Source organism: Rhinatrema bivittatum, chromosome 5 (genome assembly GCF_901001135.1).
Source record: "Rhinatrema bivittatum chromosome 5, aRhiBiv1.1, whole genome shotgun sequence".
NCBI lineage: Eukaryota > Metazoa > Chordata > Amphibia > Gymnophiona > Rhinatrematidae > Rhinatrema > Rhinatrema bivittatum.
Window position 1 is genome coordinate 9,420,843 of NC_042619.1, and position 21,597 is coordinate 9,442,439.

Genomic DNA, 21,597 nt, shown 5'->3' on the forward strand with positions numbered 1-21,597 from the left:
CGATGTCCTTGTCTAGTGCCCCTAACCGGGAGGTGAGTGTGCGCTTACACAGCCAGAACGGGAAAGCCATACCATTCCCGTGGAGTTTGCAGTCGTAGTATGCAAAGCTTGTAAGTGCTGAGCTGTAAACTGAAATCTCAGCTCATTCTGGCCCCGACGTAACGAGGTGCATCCGGCTGCTCGCACGTTTGTGCCTGCGATTATGTGACAAGGAGTTAGTGCATAAAATGGTGCACCCAACGTGAGTACAACAGTGCATACAAATTAGTGCTGCCTCACACAGGTCCCATGTGAGGACCCAGGGCAGAGGGGGGCGCAGGCTCAACTCGGTTAATTTAAGTGGGGCTGATGTTGGTCTATGGGACTGAACCCGGAGCTCCTGCTGTGGAATCCCCAGCCCTGACCTGGTGCCCGTCCTCAGTGACACCACAGGGGCTCCCTGTCAGCTGCTGGACTTCCGTCTGCGACTTAACAAGTTGATAAACTTTTAAAAGCAGATTACGCTGTAGGTAGGTCTCTCAATTTAAGGGATTACAAATTATTTGGTGCTTTTTAAAGTCTTAACATTTTAAATTCATACAAGGTGGCATTTGTTTGTGAATGAACAGCAAGAAAAGCAGAATTAGTCAATCCCTAATATCAGGGTTCACTTTATGAGATTCAGTCTTGCTAACTGACTCCTCTTTACATGATTTTCCTTATCACTGGGGGGGGGGGGGGGGGGGGGAGGATATCTGTTTAACAGAAAAAGAGCCTGGGCTGGACGGGAGGGACTCATTGCAAGAATTCTCAACGTTTCACATCACTAAGTGACCTTTGTAATCGCACAGTTCTAATACTAACAATAAATACTAACTTACACTGCCACACAAACACACCAAAGAAATCCCTGCTCTGCTGAGCCCCAGCGCTGGGAGCTCTCCTGATGGACCTCATGCAGAAGGGTTTGTGTTTCAGGTGCCAGTGACCTTTGAGGACATCGCCGTCTATTTCTCCCAGGAGGAGTGGCAGCGTTTAGAAGAAGGGCAGAAGGAGCTGTACAAGGAGGTGATGAAGGAGAATTATGAGACCCTGAGCTCGCTGGGTAAGGGATCATTTTACAGGTTTATTAGCAGTGAATTCTGAGTGTGAGGGCTCCTGGTGTCACCTGGTGAAAACGTGAGAAAGTGAGCAAGGGCTGCAGGGGTCACTTTGCTTCCTGTCACCTGTAACCATGCAGCAGATGCAACATGACCAGGGGGTAAAAAGCAACACGGGGCTGTGTCAGGGGTTACAGTGAGGGTAGAATGGATGTCACACGGGGCTGTGTCAGGGGTTATAGTGAGGGTAGAATGGATGTCACACGGGGCTGTGTCAGGGGTTATAGTGAGGGTAGAATGGATGTCACACGGGGCTGTGTCAGGGGTTATAGTGAGGGTAGAATGGATGTCACACGGGGCTGTGTCAGGGGTTATAGTGAGGGTAGAATGGATGTCACACGGGGCTGTGTCGGGGTTACAGTGAGGGTAGAATGGATGTCACACGGGGCTGTGTCAGGGGTTATAGTGAGGGTAGAATGGATGTCACATGGGGCTGTGTCAGGGGGTTATAGTGAGGGTAGAATGGATGTCACACGGGGCTGTGTCAGGGGTTATAGTGAGGGTAGAATGGATGTCACACGGGGCTGTGTCAGGGGTTATAGTGAGGGTAGAATGGATGTCACACGGGGCTGTGTCAGGGGTTATAGTGAGGGTAGAATGGATGTCACATGGGGCTGTGTCAGGGGGTTATAGTGAGGGTAGAATGGATGTCACACGGGGCTGTGTCAGGGGTTATAGTGAGGGTAGAATGGATGTCACACGGGGCTGTGTCAGGGGTTATAGTGAGGGTAGAATGGATGTCACACGGGGCTGTGTCAGGGGTTATAGTGAGGGTAGAATGGATGTCACACGGGGCTGTGTCAGGGGTTATAGTGAGGGTAGAATGGATGTCACACGGGGCTGTGTCGGGGTTACAGTGAGGGTAGAATGGATGTCACACGGGGCTGTGTCAGGGGTTATAGTGAGGGTAGAATGGATGTCACATGGGGCTGTGTCAGGGGGTTATAGTGAGGGTAGAATGGATGTCACACGGGGCTGTGTCAGGGGTTATAGTGAGGGTAGAATGGATGTCACACGGGGCTGTGTCAGGGGTTATAGTGAGGGTAGAATGGATGTCACACGGGGCTGTGTCAGGGGTTATAGTGAGGGTAGAATGGATGTCACATGGGGCTGTGTCAGGGGGTTATAGTGAGGGTAGAATGGATGTCACACGGGGCTGTGTCAGGGGTTATAGTGAGGGTAGAATGGATGTCACACGGGGCTGTGTCAGGGGTTATAGTGAGGGTAGAATGGATGTCACATTGGGCTGTGTCAGGGGGTTATAGTGAGGGTAGAATGGATGTCACATGGGGCTGTGTCAGGGGGTTATAGTGAGGGTAGAATGGATGTCACACGGGGCTGTGTCAGGGGTTATAGTGAGGGTAGAATGGATGTCACACGGGGCTGTGTCAGGGGTTATAGTGAGGGTAGAATGGATGTCACACGGGGCTGTGTCAGGGGTTATAGTGAGGGTAGAATGGATGTCACACGGGGCTGTGTCAGGGGTTATAGTGAGGGTAGAATGGATGTCACACGGGGCTGTGTCAGGGGTTATAGTGAGGGTAGAATGGATGTCACACGGGGCTGTGTCAGGGGTTACAGTCAGGGTAGAATGGATGTCACACGGGGCTGTGTCAGGGGGTTATAGTGAGGGTAGAATGGATGTCACACGGGGCTGTGTCAGGGGTTACAGTCAGGGTAGAATGGATGTCACATGGGGCTGTGTCAGGGGTTATAGTGAGGGTAGAATGGATGTCACACGGGGCTGTGTCAGGGGGTTATAGTGAGGGTAGAATGGATGTCACACGGGGCTGTGTCAGGGGGTTATAGTGAGGGTAGAATGGATGTCACATGGGGCTGTGTCAGGGGTTACAGTGAGGGTAGAATGGATGTCACATGGGGCTGTGTCAGGGGTTACAGTCAGGGTAGAATGGATGTCACACGGGGCTGTGTCAGGGGGTTATAGTGAGGGTAGAATGGATGTCACATGGGGCTGTGTCAGGGGGTTACAGTCAGGGTAGAATGGATGTCACATGGGGCTGTGTCAGGGGTTATAGTGAGGGTAGAATGGATGTCACACGGGGCTGTGTCAGGGGTTATAGTGAGGGTAGAATGGATGTCACACGGGGCTGTGTCAGGGGTTACAGTGAGGGTAGAATGGATGTCACACGGGGCTGTGTCAGGGGTTACAGTGAGGGTAGAATGGATGTCACACGGGGCTGTGTCAGGGGGTTATAGAGAGGGTAGAATGGATGTCACACGGGGCTGTGTCAGGGGTTATAGTGAGGGTAGAATGGATGTCACACGGGGCTGTGTCAGGGGTTATAGTGAGGGTAGAATGGATGTCACACGGGGCTGTGTCAGGGGTTATAGTGAGGGTAGAATGGATGTCACACGGGGCTGTGTCAGGGGTTATAGTGAGGGTAGAATGGATGTCACATGGGGCTGTGTCAGGGGGTTATAGTGAGGGTAGAATGGATGTCACACGGGGCTGTGTCAGGGGGTTATAGTGAGGGTAGAATGGATGTCACACGGGGCTGTGTCAGGGGTTATAGTGAGGGTAGAATGGATGTCACACGGGGCTGTGTCAGGGGTTATAGTGAGGGTAGAATGGATGTCACACGGGGCTGTGTCAGGGGTTATAGTGAGGGTAGAATGGATGTCACATGGGGCTGTGTCAGGGGGTTATAGTGAGGTAGAATGGATGTCACACGGGGCTGTCTCAGGGGTTATAGTGAGGGTAGAATGGATGTCACACGGGGCTGTGTCAGGGGTTATAGTGAGGGTAGAATGGATGTCACACGGGGCTGTGTCAGGGGTTATAGTGAGGGTAGAATGGATGTCACACGGGGCTGTGTCAGGGGTTACAGTGAGGGTAGAATGGATGTCACACGGGGCTGTGTCAGGGGTTATAGTGAGGGTAGAATGGATGTCACACGGGGCTGTGTCAGGGGTTATAGTGACGGTAGAATGGATGTCACACGGGGGCTGTGTCAGGGGTTATAGTGAGGGTAGAATGGATGTCACACGGGGCTGTGTCAGGGGTTATAGTGAGGGTAGAATGGATGTCACACGGGGCTGTGTCAGGGGTTATAGTGAGGGTAGAATGGATGTCACACGGGGCTGTGTCAGGGGTTATAGTGAGGGTAGAATGGATGTCACACGGGGCTGTGTCAGGGGTTATAGTGAGGGTAGAATGGATGTCACACGGGGCTGTGTCAGGGGTTACAGTCAGGGTAGAATGGATGTCACACGGGGCTGTGTCAGGGGGTTATAGTGAGGGTAGAATGGATGTCACACGGGGCTGTGTCAGGGGTTACAGTCAGGGTAGAATGGATGTCACATGGGGCTGTGTCAGGGGTTATAGTGAGGGTAGAATGGATGTCACACGGGGCTGTGTCAGGGGTTATAGTGAGGGTAGAATGGATGTCACACGGGGCTGTGTCAGGGGTTACAGTGAGGGTAGAATGGATGTCACACGGGGCTGTGTCGGGGGTTATAGTGAGGGTAGAATGGATGTCACACGGGGCTGTGTCAGGGGTTATAGTGAGGGTAGAATGGATGTCACACGGGGCTGTGTCAGGGGGTTATAGTGAGGGTAGAATGGATGTCACATGGGGCTGTGTCAGGGGTTACAGTGAGGGTAGAATGGATGTCACATGGGGCTGTGTCAGGGGTTACAGTCAGGGTAGAATGGATGTCACACGGGGCTGTGTCAGGGGGTTATAGTGAGGGTAGAATGGATGTCACACGGGGCTGTGTCAGGGGTTATAGTGAGGGTAGAATGGATGTCACATGGGGCTGTGTCAGGGGTTATAGTGAGGGTAGAATGGATGTCACATGGGGCTGTGTCAGGGGGTTATAGTGAGGGTAGAATGGATGTCACATGGGGCTGTGTCAGGGGTTACAGTCAGGGTAGAATGGATGTCACATGGGGCTGTGTCAGGGGTTATAGTGAGGGTAGAATGGATGTCACACGGGGCTGTGTCAGGGGTTATAGTGAGGGTAGAATGGATGTCACACGGGGCTGTGTCATGTGTTACAGTGAGGGTAGAATGGATGTCACACGGGGCTGTGTCAGGGGTTACAGTGAGGGTAGAATGGATGTCACACGGGGCTGTGTCAGGGGGTTATAGAGAGGGTAGAATGGATGTCACACGGGGCTGTGTCAGGGGTTATAGTGAGGGTAGAATGGATGTCACACGGGGCTGTGTCAGGGGTTATAGTGAGGGTAGAATGGATGTCACACGGGGCTGTGTCAGGGGTTATAGTGAGGGTAGAATGGATGTCACACGGGGCTGTGTCAGGGGGTTATAGTGAGGGTAGAATGGATGTCACATGGGGCTGTGTCAGGGGGTTATAGTGAGGGTAGAATGGATGTCACACGGGGCTGTGTCAGGGGTTATAGTGAGGGTAGAATGGATGTCACAAGGGGCTGTGTCAGGGGTTATAGTGAGGGTAGAATGGATGTCACACGGGGCTGTGTCAGGGGTTATAGTGAGGGTAGAATGGATGTCACATGGGGCTGTGTCAGGGGGTTATAGTGAGGTAGAATGGATGTCACACGGGGCTGTCTCAGGGGTTATAGTGAGGGTAGAATGGATGTCACACGGGGCTGTGTCAGGGGTTATAGTGAGGGTAGAATGGATGTCACACGGGGCTGTGTCAGGGGTTATAGTGAGGGTAGAATGGATGTCACACGGGGCTGTGTCAGGGGTTACAGTGAGGGTAGAATGGATGTCACACGGGGCTGTGTCAGGGGTTACAGTGAGGGTAGAATGGATGTCACACGGGGCTGTGTCAGGGGTTATAGTGAGGGTAGAATGGATGTCACACGGGGCTGTGTCAGGGGTTATAGTGAGGGTAGAATGGATGTCACACGGGGCTGTGTCAGGGGGTTACAGTGAGGGGAGAATGGATGTCACACGGGGCTGTGTCAGGGGGTTACAGTGAGGGTAGAATGGATGTCACACGGGGCTGTGTCAGGGGTTATAGTGAGGGTAGAATGGATGTCACACGGGGCTGTGTCAGGGGTTTAGTGAGGGTAGAATGGATGTCACACGGGGCTGTGTCAGGGGTTACAGTGAGGGTAGAATGGATGTCACTCGGGGCTGTGTCAGGGGTTATAGTGAGGGTAGAATGGATGTCACACGGGGCTGTGTCAGGGGTTATAGTGAGGGTAGAATGGATGTCACACGGGGCTGTGTCAGGGGTTATAGTGAGGGTAGAATGGATGTCACACGGGGCTGTGTCAGGGGTTATAGTGAGGGTAGAATGGATGTCACACGGGGCTGTGTCAGGGGTTACAGTGAGGGTAGAATGGATGTCACACGGGGCTGTGTCAGGGGTTATAGTGAGGGTAGAATGGATGTCACACGGGGCTGTGTCAGGGGGTTATAGTGAGGGTAGAATGGATGTCACACGGGGCTGTGTCAGGGGTTATAGTGAGGGTAGAATGGATGTCACACGGGGCTGTGTCAGGGGTTACAGTGAGGGTAGAATGGATGTCACACGGGGCTGTGTCAGGGGTTACAGTGAGGGTAGAATGGATGTCACACGGGGCTGTGTCAGGGGTTATAGTGAGGGTAGAATGGATGTCACACGGGGCTGTGTCAGGGGGTTATAGTGAGGGTAGAATGGATGTCACACGGGGCTGTGTCAGGGGTTATAGTGAGGGTAGAATGGATGTCACACGGGGCTGTGTCAGGGGTTACAGTGAGGGTAGAATGGATGTCACACGGGGCTGTGTCAGGGGTTATAGTGAGGGTAGAATGGATGTCACACGGGGCTGTGTCAGGGGTTACAGTGAGGGTAGAATGGATGTCACACGGGGCTGTATAAGGGGGTTACAGTGAGGGATGCAATAGCAAACATCCTACCTGATATCAGGCTTTACCCTCACATCTTTACTTTAGAGATTGTTTGTGGTTACCCTGAACTTCCAGTTTTTGTTTTAATTTCTTTTTTGAAAAGATGCTTACAAATTACAAGGTTAAAAAATAAAATATCCAGATAAACATATAAGAAAAAAACATATAAGAAAAAGAGCCTTTTCAATAGCCGGTCCAACACTTTGGAACACTTTACCAAACCATCTTCGCTCGATATCCAACCCTGCACATTTCAAAAAATCTCTCAAAACATATCTTTTTCAACTTGCATTCAACACGTCTTCTAATTAAACTTAATCATCAATACCGAAATTACCCTCTTAAACATAGTTACACCCATTACAATCCCATTTATACTACACATAACTACAACATACCTGCTCATTCACACGTTTCCAACTATCATACCCTTCTCCCTTCTTCCCTTTATCTCATATAATTTTTACGCTCTATTTCTCCCACTTCCCCTTCCTCCTCCCGTTCCCCTTCCCCCCCCTTTTTCCCCCTTTTCCCCCAAAACAATAAGCCCATGGTTCCAAACTTTTTATATTTTTAATAACCTTATATACTAGCATTCTGTCTAGTTATTACCAATTTTTATGTAAAGTTTAAAAATTCCATTTTATTTTGATTATTTTATTTTTGGTTTTAAATCTGTGAACCGTTTTTGATAAAATTTCTTTTTTAAAAAACGGTATATAAATACTTTTTAAATAAAAATAAATAAAAATTGCAGCACAAATCAAGACATACGGTAAAGAAAACATAAATTTAGAGAAGACCCATTTAATAAAAGTATAACTCTTAGGAACAGGTGGAAAGTAGCAGTATCCTGGGGACAAGAGTCTGCCAGCGCCTGCAAATGCTTGTGAGAAAAGGGAAGTTTATATTTTCTTCCTGAGAAATATCATGTCCGTCTCCTCTGGAGTCTTTTGTTATAAGAAAGCAGCGAGATACGAGGGGGAATCCTGCTCAAAAAAACGCGAGAAAGGCCGTCAGCTTGACTCTAAAATAGCCGTGGAGCCCCCCAGAAAAAGTGGTCGCACTGTTATCGTAGGAAATGATCCTTACTGCTTCAGAAAGTGTTTCTGCCCGCTGTAAGGACGTTTATCTAAAATACAGTCCATGGAAGGCATCTTAAGTCTCAGGTTCTTGACAGTAGGCCAGACTAGACTTCTGTGGTGGAGCTAAGGTGCTGGACGACGTTTTCAATCAGCTTCTTCTTTAGAACCTTCTGTTGCTTAATCCAGCAGAAAGTGGGTTCTTTGCCACATTTTCGGGAGCTCTTGCCCCATTAGGTTAATTGCTGCTGGACAATTGTCAGAGATAGGAACCAGTCTAGGCAACGGAGGTGGCGTTCAAAGACGATGTATAAGGGTGATGATCTTTGGAAGTATTCACGTGATTGTTAATGGCAAACTCAGCCCATGGAAGAAGGAAGCCTCCGTTATCTTGTTGCTGGTTCACGTAGGCGTGCAGAAAGGCCTTGATTCACCCATTCGGTTTGTCCACTACTTTGGGGGTGATAAGCAGAAGTGAAATCCAGAAGTAATCCCAAACTTCCTGTGCAGGCCTTTCCAATATTGGACTCCTCGGTCTGAGAGGATGTGGAGTGGCAGCCCGGGTAGATGGAAGATATGTTGTACAAAGTTTAAGCTAATTCGGCATGGACGAAAAGCCCAGACGGGGCAGACCAGTCCACACCTGCAGGATTCCCCTGTCTACCAAAATGAGTGAGGGCAGACCCTCTGAATATATCACATTAACATCATCAAAATGATCAGAGGTACATATGTGTTAAAATAACATTTATTTCCACAATCACCTAATAATCTTTTATTAACATTCTTATACAAACTATCTTTTTAAAGATCTTCTCCATATCCCCAACATAAGGTGTTTTCAACAACAAGCTATCCCACAGTCTTAATAATTAAAGTATAATCATACCTGTCCAATCGACGCTCACACATTCCCAACCACTCATACCATAATACACTCATACACACGCATTAATACGTGTTTCATTATCCATAAGAACATGCCATGCTGGTTCAGACCAAGGGTCCATCAAGCTCAGCATCCTGTTTCCAACAGTGGCCAATCCAGGCCATAAGAACCTGGCAAGTACCCAAAAACTAAGTCTATCCCATGCTACTGATGCAATTAATTCACCAACTCGAGCGTACAAGGGAATCCTTGTGCGGTGGTAATCTTGTACGGAGGTATTTGATGAGGATAACCGATTTGCAGTTATCCTTTCTTTTACCTCCGTCTATTATTCTTTTTATTAAGGTCAAAAAATTATTTTTTAAGTGCTCTTTCGTGTGTTTTTTTCTTAAAATCCCTTCTCCCCTGCTGCTTTTCCGTACCCCTGCTAATCATTCGTCATACTTATCAAGGGCATCGCCTGTGTTGATTTCTCATGGGTACGGAGCTGCTCGTCCGACACGGGCCATGTTTCAGCACGGGTGCCTGCTTCAGGGACTGCGGGAGAGTGTGCCGTGTCCTATGTGGGGTTCACAGCATTCTAAAGTCCTTCAATATATAAAAGTATTTAATTGAACATCAAAACTTTGTGTCATATTTGTTCATTACTTTCCGATTTTTACCCACCTTATCTTGAAAAACTTACTTGTCAAAAGTTTCTGCTGTCTCTCGTGCGACGCCTTCTGTGTTTGCCTGGGCGTCTGCTTTATTCTAGCTGTTCTTATATGCCTGCCTGGAAAATCCACCGCCCTCTCTGGCCAGAACGAGGCTATCTCAGGTGTGTACTATGAAGTGTTTAAATTCTGTTCAAACTCTCATATATGATGCTGAGCCCTTATAGTAATACTACTGAGAAAATGAACATCTTAGCAACATGTTATGTAGTGTGTTGACTTGTAACCGTGATTAACTGGTGTTGATTTCGAGGGTTTTGCATAGTTTTATGTAAACGACTTAAGAGGACCTGATGGAGAACTACAGCAAATCAGCAGCTAATTTCCTCCTTGTGTAAGGCGGACCTGGTAGTAAACCTGTGCGTACCACGTCCGCTCGCACTGCTTCTAACTCATTAGGTGTTGATAGGCGTTCCTCGGGCGGGGCGCTTATGCCGCGCCCGCCGTCGATGCTGGTGGGCGTTTCCCGGGCGGGGCGATGAAGCCGCGCCTTTCTGTAGATTAGCTGTTCACGTTCTTCTTTTCTTAATGCTTAAATCGGATGCCATGCTAGTTGTCTTGAGCAGATCATAAGAGCCACATTGGTTAGTGACTAGTGAATACTGATGCAATTAATAGCAGTGGCCATTCCCTAAGTAAACTTGATTAATAGCCGTTAATGGACTTCTCTTCCAAAAACTTATCCAAACCTTTTTTGAACCCAGCTACACTAACTGCACTAACCACATCCTCTGGCAACAAATTCCAGAGCTTTATTGTGCGTTGAGTGAAAAATAATTTTCTCCAGTTAGTCTTAAATGTGCTTAAATGCCCCCTAGTCCTTCTATTATTCGAAAGTGTAAATAACCGATTCACATCTACTCGTTCAAGACCTCTCATGATCTTAAAGACCTCCATCATATCCCCCCTCAGCAGTCTCTTCTCCAAGCTGAACAAATAAAATTACATGTAGTAAGAGAACAAACCCCCTCTACAGTAAATTGTGCCACATAATACAATATGGAAGTTACCCAAAATCCACAGTAAGGTTCAGTAATAACAATGACAACACAGTATCAGGAGATTGGTATAACTCATATGGCTCCCGACGAGGACCCTCATTTCACCCTCAATGGGCTTCTTCAGGGGACATTCATCAAAGTGAATTTCGGACAAAATCCCTCCAGAACTCCAATATTGTCTTCTAAATCCAAGCACCACTGATTTCACCAGTTTTCCCACATTTCACATCTTCGCATTAAGGCGTCTCTAAATATCTTCCTTAAATCGATCACTATCCAAAAGTTTTTGGCCCCACCCGAATTCCACTTCATGCACTGCAGTATAAATACCACAGCACAACAGCGTGCTTAAAACACCGATTATAATCACAGTCCTTTTCCAGAGAACTTCACACCAGCAAACTTACATGGACAGTAACCTCCTTGTCAGCGTCTTCTATACTGCAGACATTTCTAAATTCTGAGTTTGTGCTAATCACACCCAGGATAATAATGCACTTATCTCCTCCCTGGAACAGGCTCTCTGACTGTCACCCCGGATATTATATCCCACATTGAGCAAGGGGAAGAGCCGTACATCAGGGAGGAGCCGGGATCAGAGGGAAGTGTTAAAGGCAGCTGCTCAGGTGAGTCCTTGGGCCACCTCCTCCTGATTTATATCTGAATATGTACTTCAAGCTTGCCAGTATTTCCTATGGGCTGACCTTGCCTCCTCTTCTTGGGAGCTTTCTAGCAATCTGTTCAAGTTGGCTTTCTTCTCTCCCTTTGAGTTTAACAGCAATGTCTTTTCTCATTCCCTTCACCTCCTGCTCCATGTCTTCTCTTCCCACTGCCTTCTATTAGTTTACCTACTGGATCCACATTACTGTGTGCTTGGTGTTCTTCTGCCTGTGCCTGCCTGCTTTTTGTGGTGCAGTGAGATAAAACCAGAATGGCTCTGTTTATGAACATAAGAACATAAGAACATAAGAAATTGCCATGCTGGGTCAGACCAAGGGTCCATCAAGCCCAGCATCCTGTTTCCAACAGAGGCCAAACCAGGCCACAAGAACCTGGCAATTACCCAAACACCTAGAAGATCCCATGCTACTGATGCAATTAATAGCAGTGACTATTCCCTAAGTAAACTTGATTAATAGCAGTTAATGGACTTCTCTTCCAAGAACTTATCCAAACCTTTTTTGAACCCAGCTACACTAACTGCACTAACCACATCCTCTGGCAACAAATTCCAGAGATTTATTGTGCGTTGAGTGAAAAAGAATTTTCTCCGATTAGTCTTAAATGTGCTACTTGCTAACTTCATGGAATGCCCCCTAGTCCTTCTATTATTCGAAAGTGTAAATAACCGAGTCACATCTACTCGTTCAAGACCTCTCATGATCTTAAAGACCTCTATGATATCCCCCCTCAGCCGTCTCTTCTCCAAGCTGAACAGCCCTAACCTCTTCAGCCTTTCCTCATAGGGGAGCTGTTCCATCCCCTTTATCATTTTGGTTGCCCTTCTCTGTACTTTCTCCATTGCAACTATATCTTTTTTGAGATACGGCGACCAGAATTGTACACAGTATTCAAGGTGTGGTCTCACCATGGAGCGATATAGAGGCATTATGACATTTTCCGTTTTATTAACCATTCCCTTCCTAATAATTCCTAACATTTTATTTGCTTTTTTGACTGCTGCAGCACACTGAGCTGACGATTTCAATGTATTATCTACTATGACGCCTAGATCTCTTTCTTGGGTGGTAGCTCCTAATATGGAACCTAACATCGTGTAACTACAGCTAGGGTTATTTTTCCCTATATGCAACACCTTGCACTTGTCCACATTAAATTTCATCTGCCATTTGGATGCCCAATCTTCCAGTCTTGCAAGGTCCTCCTGTAATGTATCACAGTCTGCTTGTGATTTAACTACTCTGAATAATTTTGTATCATCTGCAAATTTGATAACGTCACTCATCGTATTCCTTTCCAGATCATTGATATATATATTGAAAAGCACCGGTCCAAGTACAGATCCCTGAGGCACTCCACTGTTTACCCTTTTCCACTGAGAAAATTGACCATTTAGTCCTACTCTCTGTTTCCTGTCTTTTAACCAGTTTGTAATCCACGAAAGGACATCGCCTCCTATCCCATGACTTTTTAGGGAGCCAAGGAGAAAACCCACCCACTGTCTCTGTTCCACGCCTGCTTCAAGTCTGTTGTAGTTTGATTTCCGCCACCTCTGCTGGTCGGTTCTTCTGGCATCCCTCACCCTCTCAGGTCAGAAGTATTTCCACATATTACCTTTGAGCCTTCATCTCATGACCCAGTCACATAGGAGGTCCGTTTCCAAACCCAGTCCCCAAAGCCCTAAGAACACCTGAAAACTGCAGGGAATTCTCTCAGAACATAGAAGATTGGAGGCCCCCCCCCCCCATGTCTCTTGAGTGCATAATTAACAGTTTGGCATACTCAGTATAAAGCTCCCTGTGTTACTATTTTACTCTGTACAGGAACAGGAAGTGCTTTAGCTGCCTCTCCTGGTCACTGTTTTAGGTCATGTCCCAGGATCAGAGGTTCTGTGCTGGAGTCAGGAATCTCCCAGTGGGGAATTCTCTCCATCATTAATTGAAAATCCTTTCTTCCCTGCTCACCCTGACCTCCCCTTATATCAGAGCCCTTCACTTCTCTGGAGCGTCTCCAGCAAACAGGATGATGACTTTGTGTTTTCTTTTTATGTAGGAAATGAGGATCCCAGAAACAGTAATCCAGAGAGACATCACCGGGAGCTCACAGAGAATCTGAAATCAAAGAAAAGCCTCTCAGTACAACAAAGAGAAGACGTTTCTTCATGTGCTGACTGGGGAAAAAATTGCATCTCAGAGAAGAAGCAAAAAACAGAATACTCGGTCACAAATTGTAATGTGTGTAAGCAAAGTGCCTGTAATATCACACATGGAAAGGAAGAGCAGAGAAATCAGAGAACAGAACAAAGATGTGCCTGTGATGCATGTGAGATTCACCTCAGGGATCCTGTAACTCTGGAATCACAACAGAGACCACGCACTGAGGAGAGACCGTCTACATCTACAGAATATGGGAAAACCTTCAGTCTGAAGGGAGAACTACAGCAACATGAGAAAACACACACTGGAGAGGATGTTTTTTCACTTTCTAAATACACGAATGGTTTCAGTAAGAAAGGAATTATTGTTCAACATTATAAAATCCATTCAGGAGAGAGACCATTTCCATGTACTGAATGTGATAAAAGCTTCTTTACAAAATCAGGCTTCACAAATCACCAGAAAATCCACACAGGGGAAAGACCTTTTTCATGCAGTGAATGTAGTAAAAGATTTAATCAGAAGATAATTCTCATAAACCACCTGAAAATCCACACAGGGGAGAGACCATTTTCATGCAGTGAATGTAGTAAAAGCTTCAATAGGAAGACACACCTCACAAATCATCAGAAAATCCACACTGGAGAGAAACCATTTTCATGCAGTGAGTGTAGTAAAAGCTTTAATCAGAAGATAATTCTCATAAACCACCAGAAAATCCACACAGGGGAGAGACCATTTAAATGCACTGAGTGTAATAAAACATTTAAGTGGAAGAGAGACCTCCAAAACCACCAGAAAATCCACACAGGAGAGAGACCTTTTTCTTGTATACAGTGTGGTAAAAGCTTCATTCAGCAATCAACCCTCATAAACCATCAGAAAATCCACACTGGGGAGAGAGCATTTACATGTACGGAATGTGGTAAAAGCTTCAGACAGAAGACAGACCTTTTTAATCACCAGAAAATCCACACAGGAGAGAGACCATTTTCATGCAGTGAGTGTAATAAAAGGTTTAATCAGAAGACAAACCTCACAAAACACCAGAAAATCCACACAAGGGAGAGCCAATTTAAATGCACTGAGTGTAGTAAAAGTTTCCTCTGGAAGACAGCCCTCCAACTCCATCAGAAAATTCACAATGGGGAGAAACCATTTTCATGCACTGAGTGTAGATGAGCATGGGGTAGTCAAAAATCCATTTACGGAACAGAATGTGTGGGAAGAGCAAGGCAAACTGAAAGTAGACAAGGCCATGGGGTACTTCCCAGGATACTGAAGGAACTCAGAGATGTGCTGGCGGGTCCACTGAAGGATCTCTTCAAAGATCCCTGGAAACAGGAGTGGTGCCACAAGACTGGAGAAGAGTGTTGGTGGTCCCATTTCACAAGATTGGGAAAAGAGAGGAGGCTGGGAACTACAGGCCAGTTAGCCTCACTTCGATGATGGGACAATTAATGGAGCCTCTGCTGAAGGAAAGGAAGTGAACTATCTATGATCAGGTAGCTTGTTGGACCCAAGGCAGCATGGATTCACCAGGGGAAGGTTCTGTTAGACAAATCTGATTTTTTGATTGGGTGACCAGAGAATTGGATCAAGGAAGAGTGCTCGATGTGATCTACTTTGGATTTCAGCAAAGCTTTTGATACGGTCCCGTATAGAAGGCCTGTGAATAAAATGAGAAGCTTGGTAGTGAGCACCAAGTGACAGCATGGATTACAAACTAATTGACCGATAGGAGACAGCATATAATGGTAAAAGGAACCTACTTTGAAGAGAGAGCTGTGTTAAGTGGAATGCCACATGGATCAGTATTGGGACTGGTTCTGTTCAATATTGTGAGCACCATTGCGGAAGATAGAAGTCAGGCAACAGGGAGAAGGTCTAAGGAACAGCCCCACAGTTTCCTGTGGCAGTTCAGGGTTAGATTCTGTGGAAAAAATAAGAAAATTCTGAAGCAAATTGGAAGACATTTTCATCTTTTGTATTATAAAATTGAAGTTATTTTCCAACCTTGCTTGTGTATAATTTTGTATTGATTCAGGAAAAAAGATCTCAAGCATAAGTAGAAAGAGGAGATCTCAGAGATGAGGAGGAGAGGAGAAGAAGAGGGGGAACATAACATATGCTATACTGGGTCAGACCAAGGGTCAGTCAAGCCCAGTATCCTGTTTCCAACAGTGGTCAATTCAAGTCAGAAGTATCTGGCAAGTACCCAGACAATAAATAAATTGCAAGCTGCTATTGCTTATTAATTAATAGCAGTTTATGGATTTTTCCTCTAGGAACTTATCCAAACCTTTTTTAAACCCAGTTACACTAACCACTGTAACCACATCCTCTGGCAATGAATTCCAGAGCTTAACTATGCGCTGAGTGGGAGCACTGAGAGGAGAGAATCACCTTGCTGGTGGCTGAAAGGAATCAGTAAATTTTGCTTGGGACATTGTCTTTTTCAAAAGTATTGGGGCAGAGTTAACTATTTGGGAATATTATTTAGTGTGTGTGTGTGTTTGTGTTTTTAATAGTCGGTAAGGCCGTGAATAAACAAGTTAGACTGTATTTTTAAATGGTCAGTCAGTAAGGCAGCTAGTAAGCAGTAGTTAGTGTGTTTATTTTTAAAAGTCTGTAAGGCAGCTAGTAAGCAGAACTGAGTGTTTGTATTAAAAAAAAAGTAGCCAGAAGCTAGAAATAAGCTAGGAGCAGTGTATACGTAAGTAAAAAGGTTGAAAAGTTCAGTTCAGTTATTCACCTTGGAAAGGTATCCTCCTCCCACAGAGCAGCATTGTTTGCCTCGCTGTGACAAGAGCTGAACAGGAGCCTCTCAAAGACTCCCATTTTAGTACAGCAAGCCGGAGCACTGAAGTCAAGCAGTGCTGACTCCTATAGCAAGAAAGAAACAGCCTCATGCTGCAGAGCCATCGGCGCAAAAATACTGAAGAAGTATAAGGTCAAACAGTGCACTGGCACAGTAAACACACATTGCATCGACACCGAAGTACAGTACAGTGGTGCCATCGACGTATGGCGCATTAGCACTGTTGATACATGGAGCGTGGGCACAATCAATAGAAGGCACGTCGGCAACCTTGGTGCACTGGCCCCCTTTCCTCTCGATGCAGCAACGCCGCTGCCATACAGTGTACCAATCCCGTTGACAAAGGTGCATTGGTCCCACCAATGCACAACATATAGATGCAGAGTGAACGTACCTATGGCACCAGTAGTTCCTTGATGCATGCAGCCTTGAGACATTCGATGCATCCACGTTCAACACCAGCTTCACTGATGCATCCACAGCCAAGCTGCTCAAGGTACTTGAAGCATTCTTCATCAGTAGTGACAAAGCATCTGTTGAAGCAGATGCAGTGACAGTCTCATTCAATGCATCAAGCCTCAGATAAGGAGATCCAGGTGGCCTTGCCAATGCAGCTATACGCTGGACCACCCTACACCTGGTCCAGGAAGAGATCTCCTACCTCTGTCACCTCCCATTACCAGAGCCCTTACTTCATCAAGGCTTTTCGCCGAAGGGTTTTGCCTGGAAATGCCAGACCCATATGTTTGTTTCAACCACTTACATCAAAGATGGCTCCTGTTCAGAACAGGAGCCCATTCTTATCTCCAAAGAAGAAAACGCACCACCTCTGTCAGCTCAAAGGACATGTAAGTCGCTCAACCAGGTAGTGGATTTGGGAGGAAATTCTTTACCGCTTTGATTAAGGAGACTCAAGGTTCTAGCCACCCTTTACTGGTCTTCCACAGGAGGGTCCCCGTCTCTTCTATCGGGGTGAATACATCATGAGAACCTCTCCTCGGGGGTTCTTCATCATCCCATTTGGTTGCAGTGGAGCCAAATCATTCAGAGGTGATAGATCAGGTTGTCTCCCCTCAGTCACAACTGGGAGAACCTCCAAATTCACCCTGTTCATCATTGGGGTCCTGGGTTAGTGCCCCCAAAGCCATGGGATGAGAGGAATATATTCTGATCTGCTTCTGGATTTGCCAGAGCACACCTCTCCTCCGGAAGACATCACGTCTTCTAAATTTGTAGGAAAGATATGCAGTGCACTCGGCATGAATGTGCACAAAGACAAAGATCTCTGTTCAGAAGTCTTTGCTCTTCTACAAATTCTGGGTACACCATCAGAGCCGGTGGCTTTCCAGGCTCATAACCTGCTCACTCAATTACCAGTGAAAATGTGGGAAGGTCCTGTGGCAAGGCAGCTGGATCTCAATTACAGAGTTAAACAATTAATCTGGGTTTGGTCTGGAACAGTTACCACCTAACTCCGTCATCCTGGAGTTCACACTGAAAAAAGCCACAAAAACAAGGATACAATTTCTGAGAGCTTTTCAGAGCTCTATGCTAACTGCTCATATGACTATCCTCCAATTTTATATGGTGCAATGCCTATGTGACTATATAAGAACCTAAGAAGTCGCCGCACTGGGTGAGACCGAGGGTCCATCATTGTTTCCAACAATGGCCAATCCAGATTAGAAGTTCCTATCAAGTACCCAAACATTAAATAGATCCCATGCCACTAATACCACTAATAGCAATGGCTATTCACTAAGGGGTCGATATTAAAAGGAGCACACGTACGTCCATATCCAGGCTGATTCTATAGCATGCGGGCTGGATTTTAAAATCGGCAAAATTTGTGTAACCTCTTTTACAAAAAGTTCAATAGCTAAATCCAAAAGTTTCAGGTTACAGAAAGAAGCCTCTAAAGCTATTCAAAATATTCTGGAGATCCATGGCGACATCGCAGGTGTTCTGGGTTCCAGCGTCTCCTGCTCTCTATCTTCCCACTGCTAGCATCCTGGGAACATGAGCCATCCTCTACTGTTCTTAGCTGACACGCCGTAAAGTAGCAGGAAACGTTGGGAGTACTCAGTCCCCCTTTGGTTTTAACACATAAGAACATGCCATACTGGGTCAGACCAAGGGTCCATCAAGCCCAGCATCCTGTTTCCAACAGTGGCCAATCCAGGCCATAAGAACCTGGCAATTACCCAAACACTAAGTCTATTCCATGTTACCGTTGCTAATAATAGCAGTGGCTATTTTCTAAGTCAACTTGATTAATAGCAGGTAATGGACTTCTCCTCCAAGAACTTATCCAATCCTTTTTTAAACACAGCTATACTAACTGCACTAACCACATCCTCTGGCAACAAATTCCAGAGTTTAATTGTGCGTTGAGTGAAAAAAAAACTTTCTCCGATTAGTTTTAAATTTGCCCCATGCTAACTTCATGGAGTGCCCCCTATATAGTGTGATGTCAAGTGGGGTAAGGGGGCTGCTTATTCCATATAAATATCAGAATGATTCTCTGTCATTTTGATGAGCATTTTCTAGGAGCCTATCGAACCCTCCTAGATCACATATCCCATATCCTTTTCCAAAGAGCTACAGAGGTCAGGGTAGTTAGCATCATAGAGGGATCTCAAGTCATTACTCAATTTAACTTCAAGATATTTAATGGCACGTTTACCCCAATATAACGGAAAGTTTCCATGTACCATCCTAAATGCCAACTGTTTGCTCTCCCAAGTTAGTTTAATGTCTCCATTTTATCTAGGTTTATCTCAAACCTGGATACCACTGTGTATTCCTGAAAGATCTTCATTCGTTTAGGGAAAGTAGTATCGGGATAGCTAAATATAGCAACATGTTAAGGAAATGTTGTACGTGTTATTTCCTAAGGTTATAGCATGAATGTCCAAGTTGTCTCTAATACTGCTCACCAGCCTAAACAGGACACTTCTAGCATGTTCCTTTAGCAATATGTGTAATCTCCATTAAGTTTCAAGCATGTCTTTGGATTATTTTACATTTCTTTTATCTAGTTAACAAAAGTAGAGGTAGGTTCAAATTTTGTCCATAGATTTTCTGGAAATTCCCAATGTAGCCTATTGAAAGCTTTCTCTACATCTACAGCAAGTATCATGGCTGGAATGTGCTTTTCTTTAACTGTATTTATCAACCTAATAAACTCCGATATGCAAGGCCTGTTTTCTTACTAAAACTTGATCAGTATGTATCAGTTTAGGTAGATCTCCAGGTAATCTGGATCCAGGGTCCGCAATCCAGTTGGATTTTCAGGATCGCCACAATGAATATGCATGGGATTTATTTGCATGTACAAATTCTGACCACTGCTTGACAGCACAACCTTTGCACCCACAGTCCGGGCTATTGTGCCCTTACGCCTGGACTACTGCAGTGCACCGTACATTGAGATCCTATAATAAACTACTGCTTACAACTAATACAAAATGCTGCTACTCACATCATAAACACACAGAAATGTGACAGCACAACTCCAGTCCTGGCTGCTCATTCTATACCGCAGCAGTTTCAACATCCTGACCTTACTCTATAAATCCCTCAACAATCTGACCCTGAGCTACTTTACAGCTTGCTCATTCCCTATAGACCCCCGGATCCCCCCACCTCTTGTGGTGCTCATTATCCCAGAACGGCCCAGTGATACCTGCCCCAAGAACATTCACAGGCTTTGCCCTCATCATCGGGCAGGCCTTACCCCAGCACATTAGAGCTAACCTAGGCCTGCAAACTTTCAGGAAAGCAGTAAAAAACCTGCCTTTCTGAGGCAGCGGTTGGCGTCATTTAAGACTAGGGCCCACTGCACCCTCTCAGTCCTCCCACAAATCACAGCGGACTGTACCCTCTAGAAATCTGCCCCCCTTCCTCCCTACCACGGGTAACAGTACCCAACCTTTCCCACCAAGCCTCCTACTCCCTGACCTGATCCTACCTGGACTCCTCCCCCATCCCGATCCGCGCTGATAAGCTGAAACACTGCTCACTCCCTGTACAAGGCTTCTTGACATCCCAGGTGCTATTCCCGTCTTAGCTCACTAAGAACATAAGAAAAATGCCATACTGGGTCAGACCAAGGGTCCATCAAGCCCAGCATCCTGTTTCCAACAGTGGCCAATCCAGGCCATAAGAACCTGGCAAGTACCCAAAAACTAAGTCTATTCCATGTAACCATTGCCAATGGCAGTGGCTATTCTCTAGGTGAACTTAATAGCAGGTAATGGACTTCTCCTCCAAGAACTTATCCAATCCTTTTTTAAACACAGCTACACTAACTGCACGAACCACATTCTCTGGCAACAAATTCCAGAGTTTAATTGTGCGTTGAGTAAAAAAGAACTTTCTCCGATTAGTTTTAAATGTGCCCCATGCTAACTTCATGGAGTGTCCCCTAGTCCTTCTACTATCCGAAAGAGTAAATAACCAATTCACATCTACCCGTTCTAGACCTCTCATGATTTTAAACACCTCTATCATATCCCCCCCTCAGTCGTCTCTTCTCCAAGCTGAAAAGTCCTAACCTCTTTAGTCTTTCCTCATAGGGGAGCTGTTCCATTCCCCTTATCATTTTGGTAGCCCTTCTCTGTACCTTCTCCATCGCAATTATATCTTTTTGAGATGCGGCGACCAGAATTGTACACAGTATTCAAGGTGCGGTCTCACCATGGAGCGATACAGAGGCATTATGACATTTTCCGTTTTATTCACCATTCCCTTTCTAATAATTCCCAACATTCTGTTTGCTTTTTTGACTGCCGCAGCACACTGAACCGACGATTTCAATGTGTTATCCACTATGACACCTAGATCTCTTTCTTGGGTTGTAGCACCTAATATGGAACCCAACATTGTGTAATTATAGCATGGGTTATTTTTCCCTATATGCATCACCTTGCACTTATCCACATTAAATTTCATCTGCCATTTGGATGCCCAATTTTCCAGTCTCACAAGGTCTTCTTGCAATTTATCACAACTGCTTGTGATTTAACTACTCTGAACAATTTTGTGTCATCTGCAAATTTGATTATCTCGCTCGTCGTATTTCTTTCCAGATCATTTATAAATATATTGAACAGTAAGGGTCCCAATACAGATCCCTGAGGCACTCCACTGTCCACTCCCTTCCACTGAGAAAATTGTCCATTTAATCCTACTCTCTGTTTCCTGTCTTTTAGCCAGTTTGTAATCCACGAAAGGACATCACCACCTATCCCATGACTTTTTA

General features: G+C 45.9%; 1 protein-coding gene across 2 annotated transcripts; it reads left to right on the forward strand.

The window, feature by feature from the left end:
• The first annotated feature begins 1,031 nt into the window (after nucleotides 1–1,031).
• On the forward strand, nucleotides 1,032–15,146 carry LOC115091777 (gastrula zinc finger protein XlCGF52.1-like). 2 transcript variants are annotated; one of them, XM_029601983.1, is made up of 3 exons: nucleotides 1,032–1,084; nucleotides 11,192–11,299; nucleotides 13,407–15,146. In XM_029601983.1, exons 1-3 carry the CDS (start codon nucleotides 1,051–1,053, stop codon nucleotides 14,690–14,692), a joined length of 1,428 nt encoding a protein of 475 aa, XP_029457843.1. In that variant the 5' UTR covers nucleotides 1,032–1,050; the 3' UTR covers nucleotides 14,693–15,146. The 2 variants fall into 2 exon arrangements, with proteins under 2 accessions (XP_029457843.1, XP_029457844.1); XM_029601984.1 differs by lacking the exon at nucleotides 11,192–11,299 and having other exon boundaries at nucleotides 1,050–1,084.
• Nucleotides 15,147–21,597: the final 6,451 nt, after the last annotated feature.

What these genes read in the sequence shown, in the direction of transcription:
- LOC115091777 (XM_029601983.1), top strand. Translation starts at nt 1,051, where the DNA reads ATGAAGGAGAATTATGAGACCCTGAGCTCGCTGG. An exon ending in TGAGACCCTGAGCTCGCTGG is followed by an intron (nt 1,085 to 11,191) that starts GTAAGGGATCAT and finishes TCCCTGGAACAG; the next exon opens with GCTCTCTGACTGTCACCCCG. An exon ending in TGTTAAAGGCAGCTGCTCAG is followed by an intron (nt 11,300 to 13,406) that starts GTGAGTCCTTGG and finishes CTTTTTATGTAG; the next exon opens with GAAATGAGGATCCCAGAAAC.